This window comes from Ptiloglossa arizonensis, chromosome 9 (assembly GCF_051014685.1).
Source record: "Ptiloglossa arizonensis isolate GNS036 chromosome 9, iyPtiAriz1_principal, whole genome shotgun sequence".
NCBI lineage: Eukaryota > Metazoa > Arthropoda > Insecta > Hymenoptera > Colletidae > Ptiloglossa > Ptiloglossa arizonensis.
In genome coordinates this window covers 8911377-8926048 of record NC_135056.1, presented here as the reverse complement: position 1 = coordinate 8926048, position 14672 = coordinate 8911377, and the positions used below count along the sequence as shown (strand labels likewise).

The 14672-nt window shown below is 45.0% G+C and overlaps 1 protein-coding gene across 2 annotated transcripts in view; it reads left to right on the top strand.

Annotated features, from left to right (window-relative positions):
• The first annotated feature begins 335 nt into the window (after positions 1-335).
• Positions 336-14672, top strand: part of LOC143150886 (lachesin) — a 452222-nt gene continuing 437885 nt past the window's right edge. For both annotated transcript variants that reach the window (XM_076319439.1, XM_076319438.1), the window contains exon 1: positions 336-1169. In XM_076319439.1, coding sequence (XP_076175554.1) covers positions 743-1169 — 427 coding nt within the window. In that variant the 5' untranslated portion in view covers positions 336-742. The remainder of the gene's footprint in view (positions 1170-14672) is intronic.

Here is a 14672-nt window from a genome sequence, read left to right as displayed (position 1 = left end):
GTGTGCGCGCGTGAAACGTACCGCGAAAGACGGGCCGAGCGAAGGGGTGGTTGGTTGCAAAGGGGTGAAAGAGAGATGCGAGATAGGCGCGGAACGCGTGCCGGAACAGCACCGACCGAAGAAAAGTCGAAAATCTTAATTCGGGGGAAGCGACGCCCCCGCGACGCGATGGGCGGTGACTCCTAAGCGCCGATTGGCCTGGTTCGACCGAAGGGTGAGAGATTTTCTAGTGGGGTGGCGGAGATATGCGCCGTGACGCCGGGACGTCGGCGTGTGCACGTCTACCTTTACCGGGTCCCCTCCGTGGCCGAGGACGCCAGTCGACGTCGGGCGTCCCGAGCGCGCAGTCGTGGGAGCTGTCGTCGTCGTCGTTCGACGGTACGCGCGTGTCACGATCGTTTCAACACGAGATCAGTGAGGATCGAAGGGGGTTCTCGATCGATCGTTTGGTAAAATCGATCGTGGTCGTGTCTCGACTTGTTCGTAGCCGAGCATCGCTCACGGAATCCGCTAGGATTTAAACGGGATCTGGGTCGATCGATATCGATCGCGATAATCCAACGCCGTGTTGGTCGAGGACCGATCGAGGACCGATCGAGGATGCGTTCGAGGGACGTAATCTTTTACAAGATCCCGAGCTAACCGTGACTGTCAAGTCCCGAAGATCCGTTGCCCTTGAGAGTGGTCCCGCGCTGGAAGAACGCGAACGCGAACGCGTACCACCGTCTGTGAGTTTCTTTCGATGGAAGGTCGTCCGTGCGGCGTTTCTGGAGAACGTTTCCGGTGGTTGCTGAACGACGACGCTCCGATCGGGCGTGGGTGCGCGGATAAACACCGGAGTGGATCGAAGGGTTCGTTTCGCGAATGGGAGGACGACCTTGAGAGTAAACAGGGACCGACGAGGGCGACGAGGGCGACGAGGGCGACGAGGGCGACGAGGGCGACGAGAGACTCGATCGGTGTGCCCGTTGATCGCCGATGCGGATCGTACGCGGTTCGTGATTGTGGTACCATGGTTAGGTTCGACGAGTCGCGTCTGGAGATGCGGATGCCCGCCAAGAAAGGCAAAGAGATCGCTCGCAATTATCTACCCAGAATGGCGGCGTTCCTCTTCTTCGCGTGCCTACTGCTGCAGGATACACGGCCAACGTTCGCGGCATTCACCACTGGTAACGTAAAATGTTTCTACAATTCTCGAACGACGATCGTGAGAAAGGAATGCTCGGTCTCTTTGCGAAAAGATTGTTCATTTTCTTACGGAGAAGGATACAAATATCGGTGTTGTCTTTCGATGCGTTTCTCTTTCGCGTCGATCTGTCAACGTTTGAACAAATTTTTCTTCCTGTTCGATGATTCCCGTTTCGATGTTTAACTTTGGCGTTACTGGATCACTTGGGACACAGACGACTCGCCGAGAGATCGTAATATTGTCAACACTGCTTATGTGTACGTTACGGGTGAAAGTCTCGATTCCATTCTTCGTTGTACAGTTTGAATATTTGGCAGGGAAAATTGGATAAACTTGGTACGGGTCACTTTTCATTTATCGTACTCCAATAGGTAAAATAGATCCTTAGATTCTTGGATGAGTTTGGATATATCGGTACGGGTCACTTTTGACCTACTGTACTCCTCCTGACCTAGGTAAACCAGGTCCCTAAATTCTTGGACAAATTTGGATACGTCTGAATTATTTTTGACCCATCGTATCACGACGGTGAAAACGGGTCTCCAAATTCGTGGAGTGTCGTCGCGACGAGCGCGATAAACAATATCGACACACGATGTAGAAATGGAGTTTTGGGTTCGTCGGAACATTCGGTAGCGGATGCGAACATTTACGAGTTCGCCGCTGGCCGTGCCTTCGGACGAAGGTTGCCGCACAATTGTTTTCGTAGCGCCCAGTTTGTATTATTGTTCATTTTGGTCGACGACGAGCGACGCTATTGTTACTATTGGCTTCCACAGACCGGTGGTCAATCAGCGTTTACCTATATCGTAAACTTCATCACGAACGACGTATAAACTGCCCACCGTGTGTCCCCCCTGACGGCACTCGTACCTGTTTGAACGGCGATTTAAACGCGCATCGTTCGATCAGCACGTAATCTCGGATTTCATTTTGGCCGCGTTAAATCAGGAAACTGACAACGGACGCAAAGTGTCCCGGAAATTATCGCGCGTATAAATATTCCGTCAAAGGCGCGCGGTCGATCGGCGGGAAATAATTTCGCGATATTACGCGGAATCGCTCCCGACTAGCGCAAAGTGTACTACTCGCTGACAAACGGGATTTCTTTTTCCTCGAAATTGTATTGTAACCGGTTCCGACTACTCTGTGATTGCGAAAATTTCATCAAGCCGAATCGCGAAAATTGTTCGGACGAAGCACGGTAGCTAGAGTCGTCCGATTAATTTGTTGCCGGATAGCTTTAAAATAGTAATTTCTTCGGTCAGATTTGTCGATAAACTCGTGGACGATTCGCGGGGAGAGAGTATTCGTTCAGGGGAATCGAAATATCAAAGTTAAGGCACAGTTGCAATTTTTTCGAAACGATTTCATTGCCTCGGGTAAGGATTACTTTACTCTTTTTCGTTGGTACGACCGTAGGAGAAATGTACGCATAGTTGTTTGTCGAGAAAAAAAATTTCGATCGACTACGCTGGCTGGTCTCGATGTAACAAATATTTTTCCTATCTTGTCGCCTTGTTTTCGTATATTTAATCGTTTCGGGTCAATTTTCTATACATTTTTTTCTTTCTTACGATGCACGTAATAAGGTGTTTCGCGAAGATGACGCGATGGGGAAGGTAACGATTCTATGTAAAAAAATAAGACGAAAATGTGGAATAAAATTGTTGTGTCCGAAGCTTTGTTTTCGAGGAAATCGATTTCGATGCTACGAGAGTTAAGCACGCGTACGAAACTTTTTTCATCGCGTTTTTACGTACAGCGTATACGTAGAGTTATTAGGAGAATAGCGTTTCCGATTATAAAAATTGATTACTCGCAAATATTACGTACGAGTGTAACGGGCATGTATAAATCGCGCGCGTGTCCCGAGTAAGTTTCAAGTTCAATTTTCTCGATAACGGTCTCTTTGACGATTCGATGAAAACGACATCATTTCGAAGAATTTCGCGCAAGTTTGACTCGACGATCGAAGTAAAATCGTTGGATGGTTCTGGAGTGCGTCTCGTAAATTCGACGTTTAGAAAGGGTGACGAGAGCGCGACGCTGTTTCGGCGAATTGTATGGTAATTCGAGGCGATCGTCGGAAGAAAATCGCGTCTCAATTTTCAAGAATGTCGAGTTCGATTTAACGTTATAATCCAAGTATAAAATTGATACGTAGTTTCGAAGAATTTTATTTGTCGGAAATTCTATCTAAAGGCAACGCGATAACGCGACGTCACTTCGAGAAATTCTACGTAAATACGAGCACGAATAAATCGAAGGGAAATGACACAATTTTCAAGAATTTCGAGTCAAATTTAACGTTACAATGGAAACTGTAAATATTACGGGTACATTGAAAGAATATTATTTTCAAATGTTCGTTACGTCGAGAAATTCTTGTTAATACGGTACAGTCTTCTGTACCCGAGAAACCCCTAAAACCGATACTAACCCCTAAAATATACACGCCCCTTATCTTTATATAGATAGATCGACCCCTAAAATCGAATTTTCGAGAATCTCGAGTCCAATTCAACGTAATAACCAAAAGTACAAAATTACGGCGTTGCTTAAAAGGAAACGTCCTTTTTGAAAATTATACGCAAATGGTAAACGCGATAACGCGGGGTTACTCGGTGAAATTCCACGTAAATACGAGGGCAAACGAATCGAAAGAAAACGCGAAGACGAGATGGGATTCGCCGGGCGCGCGGATAGAAATTCGTACGCGAGCGCCCGCGGAAATCGTTCGTTGGTTCGTTCGCGGTGTTCTCGCGTAGTATCCGCGTCGCGTATGACTTTCAACGGGGTGGGGTATCGTGACGTACGACGCTATAAAAGTACGCGGTCACGTGCTAACGTTGCTATTCTACGCGCGGCCGAATAGTACGGGTCGTAAATATGCGATGAAACGTTAAACATGGAATCCGTTGGAAAAAAAAAGCGCATCAAGCGTCGCTTAAATATTTTAACTACACTTAATGACACGCGGAACACGTTCCGCGCGTAGAATTATTCAAGAGCGACGGGGACGGAAACTAGTTTACGTTCTCCTTCCGTCGACGGGGTCTCGTTGAAATTCGCTTTCTTTCCCGGCCAACGTTTAAAATTTCATGTCTTACACGCGCGGCGAAGCTTTTCTTCGCGTTTCAAAGAATCTCGACGTTCTAAGAACGCCGCGGCTAACTCTCTCTCTCTCTCTCTCTCTCTCTCTCTCTCTCTCTCTCTCTCTCTGTATTCCTCTCGCTCGCTCGCGCGTTTTCCTACCGCGGCGCCTGGGTCTTCGCGTTGTGTAAACACTCAAAGAGTCCCAGCGGTAATTCAATCCGGCCATTTTCGCGCGTTAAATTCATTTCGCGAACGCGAAACAGTCTCTTCCTCTCCCCACCCCGTTACCTCTCCCAGCCTTTTGTCCCTCCGGGGACCCTTTGAGCGGGCGCGCAAGATACTCCTCCAACCGAACGACACCGAGCTCGCAATGTCGTTTGCGAGTCCGGTCGCAAAAAGCTCGTTGGCGACTCTAATACCGCGACCGGTAAAATTACACTTCAATGGCGAAATTGCGGCCAGAAATGAGCTACCGCGTCCCGCGCGTTTCCATGCATAATTCATAAGCGCGGCGTCACGGGGAAACCTCGGGGCGATAAATATTTTTTGAAGGCGGAAGGACGTAAAAGTGCATGCAAATGAATTGACCCTAATGTAGCCGGTACCACTTACACGCCGCTATAAGCACTCCCGCGGACACTTTCTGCCTTCTCGCGCCTTCTTCGCTCCTCTTCCCTACCCCTTACTTCACCGCGTACACATACCCGGATACCGCCACGCGGCTTTTATTATCTTAACCGCGATGCGCGTTCAACTTCCGACAATTAACATTTTTTACGGTTAACGCCGGCTCCCGCGGGAATAAATTTCCCGGTAATGTACCGGGTGTCGCCGACACCATGCTCGAGCGTGTCTTACTCGTTCCCCGCGTTTCCGGTTTCTCGTCCTCGCGTCTATGCGCGATTAAAATTTATTAAAATTCGGTGGCTGAATTTTAACGCGCAAACGTTTAAACACCGACCGAAGTGCTGACTGGTTAAGCACTTTAAGAACTTTGTACAGCCGTGTAACCGTGGTGCATTATATTGGATTGTTTGGAAAGTCATTTTTTTTTGGTGAAAATGAAACAAGATTTTTTCAGAGCGTATAAACATTTTATTCAATTGTATATTCTCCATTTTGGAAAACGAAATTACTTTCCGAACAAGCTAATACGTACCATGGATCGATTATTCTTCGTTTCCGAGTTATGAGGAAAAATATCGATAGTTGTCGAGTTAGGATACTATTTTCATGTACGAGGTTGCACGAAATTGAAAATGTATCAGATGAGAAATTCGATACACGCGATGAGTTGATGGTAAAATTCAAAGAGGATGCTTTTTCTTTGATGCTCCGTGGATTCGATCCACAGAAACGCGTCTGTTCGCGCGTGTGGAAGCAAGAGGCAATCGTTTTGAACAATTTGTTCAAATCGGTTTAAAACGATACAAATAAGCGTAGAAGGTAGTTGCAAATGAAAGATTATTTTCAAAAGATAAGGATCCACGGTGTATTCCACTTTCGCTTTCGTATCTCCAAAACGAAGACGAATCGATCCGTGATGTGTACAATGTATTTTCCCAGGAACGACCTCTCAAATACTTTGGCAAAGTTTGCGAGTTCAAGTTTAGAACAAGCTGCGCATGATTCTCCTATAATTGAAGCTGCTACAAGTGCGACAGTATCCCCTTGTATCTCCTTAGGCTCTCTTATTATACTAGAAACTTAAAAACACCTGTTCCATAAATTCCGAATACTCTTCACCGAGAGACTCTTAGCGTACACTCGAACGAAAAAAAAAAACGCTTTAATTCGTTCCGTCGCCATAGATCGTACAAAACGTTCCCCGCAAAATGAACGATGAATTAAGTGAAAAATGATATAGCTCGTGTCGCGATCTCGTGGTTGTTCGAACGTCCACGTGGCCGTACGCCCGCAGGATCCGTACCGTTCTGCAAAATAATGCACATACATTGAACGCGAATTTCGTCGTCACGGTTACCCAACGCGGTTGCCCAGATCCAATCGTTTTTACGAGCGGCTCGCTCGTGGTGGTGGTGGTGGTGGTGGTGGTGGTGGTGGTGGTGGTGGTGGTGGTGATGGTGGTGGTGGTGGAACCGGGGATTACCCGTTTTTGAAGTCGAGATGCAGGGGCGACATTATCGTCCGCGTTGGTCGCGGCGAATGGGAATTTTATACGGCCAGTCGTTCGATTCGCGTGCCACCGCCTAGCTACACGGTGTCTCGCGCGCAATCTCACGGAGATAGTGAATGCCCGCGCACACGGACGGACAGATAGTCTCGAGAACGGATAATATGGAAAGGTTCTCATTGTCTCGGGTATCAGATCGCGGGGAACGACGAGTAAAACCGTTTTACTCGATAACCGGCGACCGCGCGGCTTACCGGCGTACATTTAATACGTTTAAATAGGCGAAGGTGGTCCGTACGAGTCCCCTATCCTCTCCGAGGGTATTATCTAATTCCGATGAATTATTAAAGGAGTTTGATAACGAATGTCGCCTCGCGAATTCGAGCCCGTGAGTACGTCTACCGTCGCCTATCGGAATCTATTCTCAAGTTTGCTTATCTCTCTCGCCTCTCTCTGTCTCTCGCTCTTGCTCTCGCTCTCTCTCTCTCTCGATCCCTTCCTTTCTCCATTTCCTTGTCTTTGTTCCTTTCTCTTCGCTTTTCCTATATTTTCCCGCGCCCCGACTATCGCCGTCGGTTTTCTTCGGACAACTATCGCGCTCACGGCCCCGGGCGGTTCTCTCCACGGAATTATCTCGTAGCCCAAGGGCTGCCATCTGTTTCGTTAGGGGAGCACACCCCTAATTAGGTGCAGCGACAGTTGTAAGCGCGCTAAATCTAATATCTAATGTGCTCGCGAGGCCTGCGCGGTACGTGGCGAAAATACGAACAATTTCCATACGTTCCCGCTCGTTCGTCTTTCGACGACCCTAACCCTCCCCACCGCACCCCTAACGCGTGAATAATCGCGGACCATCCACCGCGTCCGATGGAAAAATATTTCCACGTCGATTTTGGAACTCCATTCGGAGATTAGATACGTTTAGGCCACGGGGGATCGATGATTTCGCTATTGTCGCACTTTTTGTCGTCGGTTTAACATCCGGGGTTTTTCCTCGTTTTTCAACATAGACGGTTCTGGAAACACGAGGGTTTTACACGGGGAACCATTTATATTCACCGTGCAGACGGGACGAAGAGTATCGTTGTTATTGTACGTTCGTCGAACAATTTTTTCACGGTAGTTTGCTTTCTTATCGCGTTACTTTCTTTTCGCATTACGTGTACGCAATATCTCGCAATCACGTGTGGTACGTACGGGGCTTCGAAATTTATGCGATCTTCCGGCAACGAAAAATCAAACCGGCGGAATTATACGGTGAGAGTTTTCTACGAGTTGCATCGAACTCCATTATCCACTGGTACTGTTCGTAAAGGCGGTGAAATATTCTAGTACGCGACACAATTATTGGGTCGTTCGGAAAGTCATTTCGTTTTTTTTTCTGGTGAAAATGAAACAAGATTTTCTTAGAGCGTATAAAGATTTTATTAAATTATATATTCTCCATTTTGGAAAACGAAATTACTTCCCGAACAACCCAATAGAAACCGATCGACCGATGAATGTTTCGGTTGATAACGCGTCGAAGAGTCGAAGAAATATAGTTGCATCGAGAGTGATGGACAAATTGTGCGAATGTATAAACGTCAAGGTCGAGACGAAGGTGATTTTTTACGAGAAGAACGTTGCGTTAATTTTCCTCGAAATTTGGAGTATTTTGGTGGGAAATGTTTTTCTTCTCGCGAGCTTTCGAAATTCGCGAAACGATCGTCGTTTCGGTATTTCGCGCGGTACGACGTAACCGTTTACTCCGATTGTTACGTCGCCGATACTTTCGCATATAATATCGCGCGAAGTTAATTTTCGTTAGGGGAATATTATCATAAAGGTGCGAGGTATGTAGCGATGTCTGTAATTTCGGTCTTTCGTGAAGGAAGTACTAAAAATTCAGACGCGAGTAGTGGCACGGATTATTCTACTTTCCCCTACGTGCGCGTATGCGTTCGTGAATATTCATCTGCTCTCATCCGATTAGCGCGAAGTATCTCCGCTTCCACTCGTTTCCACCTCATGTTAGAAGATGAACGGGAGCAAAAGAGGGAGAAAATTTTAGGCGGAATAACACGATCTCCTTTTCGTTCGTACTAATTGCGAGGTGAATAATAGACGAGCTAAAAATTCACTCGGTCAATTGTACGCGGATAATTTCGATACTGTTTCGAGCCATTGCACGGTGGAACGAGACGTCTGGCTCGATTTTTATCGCGATGCTTTAACTTTTTCAAGGATACCGACGTTTATGCGTACGTTTGGATCTTAAGTTATTTGAAATTTCATAAACTGGAAATAACCAGAAAGATTGGGAACATTTATAATTAAATTTCTCATCGATGCAATAGGTCCATGCCGTGGGTTAATACGGATACGAATCTTTATTTATTTCGAAGAAAATAATTGATCCCTGAAGAGGTCAACGATTCGATGTTCCGATACTGTCAATTATTACTGTTAATTATCAGTTACATCTTGCGTCTTGTTAGTGTCAATTATTAGTATTGATTATTAGTTACGTGTTACATCTTGTTACAGTCAATTATTTGCGTTAATTATCAGTCACACGTTATATCTTGTTACTGCAATTATTCTCAGTGCTTCTATTTCGCTTTTAGCGCGACCGCGCGCAGACGTTGCAAGAAACCTCGGCAAATCCCTTAGTTACCACAAGATCGATAATGTTTGTCGAGACGAAATTTTTCGTTTTTCGATTTCGTATCGAAATTCCTCTCAATGAAACGCGAAATAACGAAGTTCCGACGTAAAACGTTATCGTGGAAATTAAAACGTTTACAACGAGTTTCGAGTTATAACAATAGACGATTCGTGTTACACGGGTTAATTTTCTCGAGGAACAGTTGCCCGTGTAATTGTTGCGACAGTTGTTCGGCAAGGCGTGCTCGACGATACGTCCACTTTTCTAGCTAATTTTTTTCAAGGAAGAAGCGCATCGCTGCGGGCGACAGTGCGATGGAAAGGGTTTTCGCTGCATCGGGCGAGACTGTAGCTTTATAAAGAATCGTTGCAATACACGGGGATTCGTTTAAAATTTTATCGAAGTTTGTAAGTTTCGCTACGAGAATAATGCACGGATAAAATTAATTGTACAGAGCGGTCCTGGCAATTGTTTCGGGCCATGAAGTTATCGGTACAGTTAGATAAACATATCGGAAGAAGAAGATATTATATTTTTAGCACCGTGCATTTATAAGTGCAACGGTTCATGTGCATTCGACGATTGCATTATTCTTTTCAATAGAAAAGTATACCTTTTTTGTACACGAGTCGAATCCTCTCTTCTGCGTAAAAAAAGTATTGGAATGAAGCAGTAAAGAAATGATTAGTCCGCAAGATATTCTAAATAAATTCCTCTCTTCGAAACATAGTAGTCCAGTGACCGTAATAAATTCAATTCATCGTAAATTGTCTGTCTCGAACATTAGAAATTAAATTGTAACGAAACGTACATGCTGGGAAGAATGTCCACGAGTAAAACTTCAATCGCAACGATTACATGTATATGATACTTCATTTCCTGTTGTGGTTGCCAAAAAAAAAAAAACTTTTCTTATTCGTTGACTTCCATTGGGTTGTTCGGAAAGTCATTTCGTTTTTCTTGGTGAAAATGAAACACGATTTTTCTAGAGCGTGTAAACATTTTATTAAATTATATATTCTCAATTTTGGAAAACGAAATCACTTTCCGAACCACCCAATACATAGGTACATTTTCCTACAAGTTCACCTATACTAGTAATCAAATATCGTGCACTTCTACGCTCCTATAGTATGTTACACAATTGCGTTTACGCGTAATCGCGCATCGAGTATCTTCCCGTTACTTTCGGAGATCGTTACAACGTTTCTCTCGTATCCCTTCGGCCCTATTCCATTCATAATTTACGTTCTCCTCGAAACGAGACGAACGTCCACGATACCGAAACGAAGTGTCGTCGTTACGTCGTCGACGGAAAAAAAAAGGAACGCACGGACGGCGGAGAATTCTAGTTTTCCGCGTCGTAAAGTTTCCTTCGCTAAAAATAATCGAGCACGCGGGATAATACGGGGACGCGGGCGAGCAAACGAAGGGAATCTCCGATTCTCGGGGCGGGCGTCGTCGTTCTCGTCGGCTGCGAAGTGTACAATAGCCATTCCGCGTGCTCGTACGTGCGCGTACGTTGAACGCAGCCCTCGCGACCCCCGACAAGGGGCGGCGAACGGAACGAAGAACGCGCGGTACCGCACACGTTCGTCGTGGCGGGGTGTCGTGGGGTGTTCGGGGTTGCAGAGCACCCTCGAGGGAATCCTCGCTTCATGCATTTTATATTTCGTCGGACTTTGATTCCTAGACGGGCCACGCGGCCCGTGGGAGTAATCCTTAATCTTTGATCGGAAATTATCTTTGATCATAGCTCGGTCAACGGTCGTTCCTTCGACGCTTCTTATTCAGTGGGCTCCCTCTTTCTCCCATGGGTCGTCTGTGTGTTCCATGATCGTTCGAGGAGAGGAAAAAAAATTATTAGAGGGGGTCAGGGGACGAATGCTAAGAGACACACGGACAATGCGAGCGGAGTGACCGGCGGACCACTTAATCTCGTATCTTATAAACTTCCCGCGCGGATACGCGCGGACTTCGTAATGCGGACGATTTTCGGGTCCACGGGGGGAAACGATACTTTCGGGGTGAAAACGTGTCGTTCTGGGGGGGCGATGTGCGGTGTTTATATCGCGCTCGTGCCGGCGGTCGGGATACGTGATGGACCTCGATACGCTGCGGCCGGGTGCTGATAGAAAGTGTCGGCCGATATTGTGTGCCGAACGCCGATGGACTTACAAGCCAAACAGCCCGCGAACCGTCCGTTCTCGATTTTGTTAAAACTTCGCCGGTTTGCAGACCGGCCATAAATAAGGGACGCGTATATTCTTTTTTCTCTCTCTCCTCCTCCGCCCCGGAGAAACTCAAGTTTAAGGGATGAAATTACCCTCCGAAGTTTCACCCTTCCGATGCCGTCTTGGAAACTATTCGAGACGCGAGGAGCAAGTTTTTTTTTCTGGGAAATATTTTATGGTTTTTGACCGGAAATAACACGCGGACAGCGATAAAAAGTTTACAGGGATATTTTAACCAGCCCGTTTTCGACGTTGCGAACATTTTTGTAAAGACGAGGAAATACGCTATTCGCGAGAGAAAAACATCACGGAAATCCCGTTTGCTTTCCGTTTACAGCGACTATGGTAACGATCCCTTGTGGTTCATCGATCGGAATTGGATGAACGTTTGTACGAATTTTTTTTACTCGACAAGTTCTCCAATAATTTGTTACACTTTTTTTGCGTTCATTATAAAAGATACTGTATAAGGAAAAATCGATATTTTAATTTTGTGGATGTTCACCGGGAGCGGTTATTTCGGCGGTTTGAATGAAATTTAATACAAAACATTGTAGATACGTATGTTACAGGCTTTGGCTGATAATTATTTATTTAATAATGGCAAAGGGAGAGAATGTTACGAAATATAGAATATCGGAAGTGTATAATTACAATGTATTGTATAACGTATTCTATACAATATTCTATGGAATATTTTTCATACAATATTTATTCAGAATTGTGATACCGTTTGAAAGAATTATCTGAACGTAGACTTGTTTTTCTTTTATTTATAAGTAAATCCAGGAAATCGGTAATAACCATTTTGAAATATTCGTACGGATTTTCGAAGGTGCCGAACTTGAAAAATTATCAATTACACGTAAACCACTGAAATATGCCGTCAATATTGCATCGGATTCTTTGTCGGTTATCTCTTGATTTGTGTGTGTTTTTTTTCGTTTATGAGAACCATCTCCTTTATTATGCCACAAGAATAACAATCGCACCTAAACAACTAGAACCACCGGTTTATTGTAAATTCCAAACTTTGAACAAACATGTACATTCGGCGAATGAACGTTCACAACTACTGTTTACAATTTTCTGACCTGTTATTAGCACACATACAAGTCCAATTGTGTACTAACAGGACTAACGCGGATTCGTGTCGTCCGCAACGAACGTGTTAAACATAGAAATACCCTACTTTACCCTTGGCTTTCCCGAGTATTTGGTACTGTAATCTTGTTTCGTTTCACGGCATTTGACAACGTTAAAGTATTCATAAAGCTGTACAAACATTTTTTTTACCAAACAAACGTGTAATCCTAATTGATGATTATCGGTGATGCAGTTTATATTAGACTTCGATGCACTTTTCATGGTATCTTGTGTATACAATCGAGTATCTTCATTTCAATTCGATTCGATTACCTTTTCAGCTCCCTGTACGTACTCGTCTCATCTCAACCTTTCAACGAATAAATAAAATATAACTTATTTTACGTTCGAGCGATACAAGAGATCCGTTCGTTAATACCTCAAGTACATTTCTTCTTTTCCCTTTCTTACGTCAATGGTAAACATGTTTTCGATTATATTTGGGTTGTTTGAAAAGTCATTTCGTTTTTTTTTTTTTTTTGAAAACGAAATAGGATTTTTTTAGAGCATATAAACATTTCATTAAATTATACATTCTCCATTTTGGAAAACGAAATGACTCTCCGAACAACCTAATACTATACACTAAAAAGGAAAGAAACTAAAAACATCTCTTACATAATAGAACTCCTCGTGGAAACGTAATTTCGAATAATCTCAAAATATCAACAAATCGTGTTCAAAGGGTTGATGAATCCACGCGTTGCTACACAAACTCAAATACATCATCTCCAAAATCGCAAACATTTAATTCAAATCAATATTCTTTAGCTAAAAACTCTAGTACGTCGTTCTAGATCGAAAGATTCATTACGACAGGACGATCCTTCTCAAAGAATCCAACAAACGTATCTAGGATGCAAGGTGTATATTAATATGCCTCGATGCCAAGGAATAGTATTTCTCACCCTTGTGGTGAAAAAGGAAAACGATAATAACGAAAATGTAAAACGTTCGACTCGTTCTAAATTATTGAACGCATGACCCAGCCTCGTTTGTCTTCGATCGGTGAAATCATTTACCATTACCGTTCGGTTATTCCGCGATACCGTTCGACAGAAGGGATTGGACGGCAACTTTGTATCTGTTTCCCATTCGAGCATCCCCCGGCTTCAGCCGTAAACATGGCTGAATCTCGCTCTCGAAACACGGCCACTTCTCCGCATAACCGTTTTTTATCGAGAGCAAGCGTTGCAGCATCGGATTCAAAACAACGCCACTTTTCTGCGATGTCGTTTTCACCGCTCTCACCGGAATCGTTCCAATTTCTCCTCTCCGTGCCCGATGCTACGGACAACTTAAACGCGGGTGCACGCGGTGCAGCTGCGCTGTCCTCGAGGCTGTCTCCCGGGCCCCGATATCCGGGGACCTTAATCTTCTCGCGAAGGATTCGGATCCGCGGTATAAAATAAATTGCGCGTAACAAGGATCTGCGTGTTTGAGAGAACAAGAGAGAGAGAGAGAGAGAGAGAGACAGAGAGGGAATGTAGGAGAACCAGATAGTCAGCGAAAGGAAGAAAGAGAACAAAATGAACGGAAAGAGAGATCGAGTCACAGATAGAAAAAGAGACAAAAAAGAGAGGGAGAAAGGAGCAAGAACAGAAAGAGAGATCGAGACACAGGGAGAGAAATAGACAAAAAACAGAGGGAGAAAGAGAGCAAGATGAACGGAAAGAGAGATGGAGACACAGAGAGAGAAGGAGAGAAAAAAGAGAGAGAGAAAGGGAAAAAGAGAAAAAAAGAAAGAAAGAAATAGAGAAAAAAGAGGGAGAGAAAGAGAGTTCTCGTGGAGGAATCCTCACGCGGGTGATCTCCACTCGGCTTACCGAGTTCCTCTTCCCTTTCGCTTACTTTCGCCGACGGTCTTCCACCTTTGCGCCTCCACCGACCACCAGGCCCTCGTAACCCCCTCGGTTCTTTTTTCTCCGCTCCTTTGGTCCGCCACACCCCGATTGCGTACGTGTGGAAAGAAAACTTCCGTTTCCTTTCTCTTTCTTCGGGACTATCCTCGGCTCGACTGGCTGTCGGCAACTGCCCCGACTTTAAACTTCCTTCGGTTCTTCCTTGGTCGCTCTTTCTTTTCTTTCGTCCCCCTCCCCCCTGTCGTCTCCTCCGTCGCTGTTCACTTCGTTTTATTTTAGCGTTGCGTGCCTCTGTTTGACTTGTAAATAGACGAGGTTGACGAACGTTTGCGTAGGGACTCACGGTTGATCGTTTTGT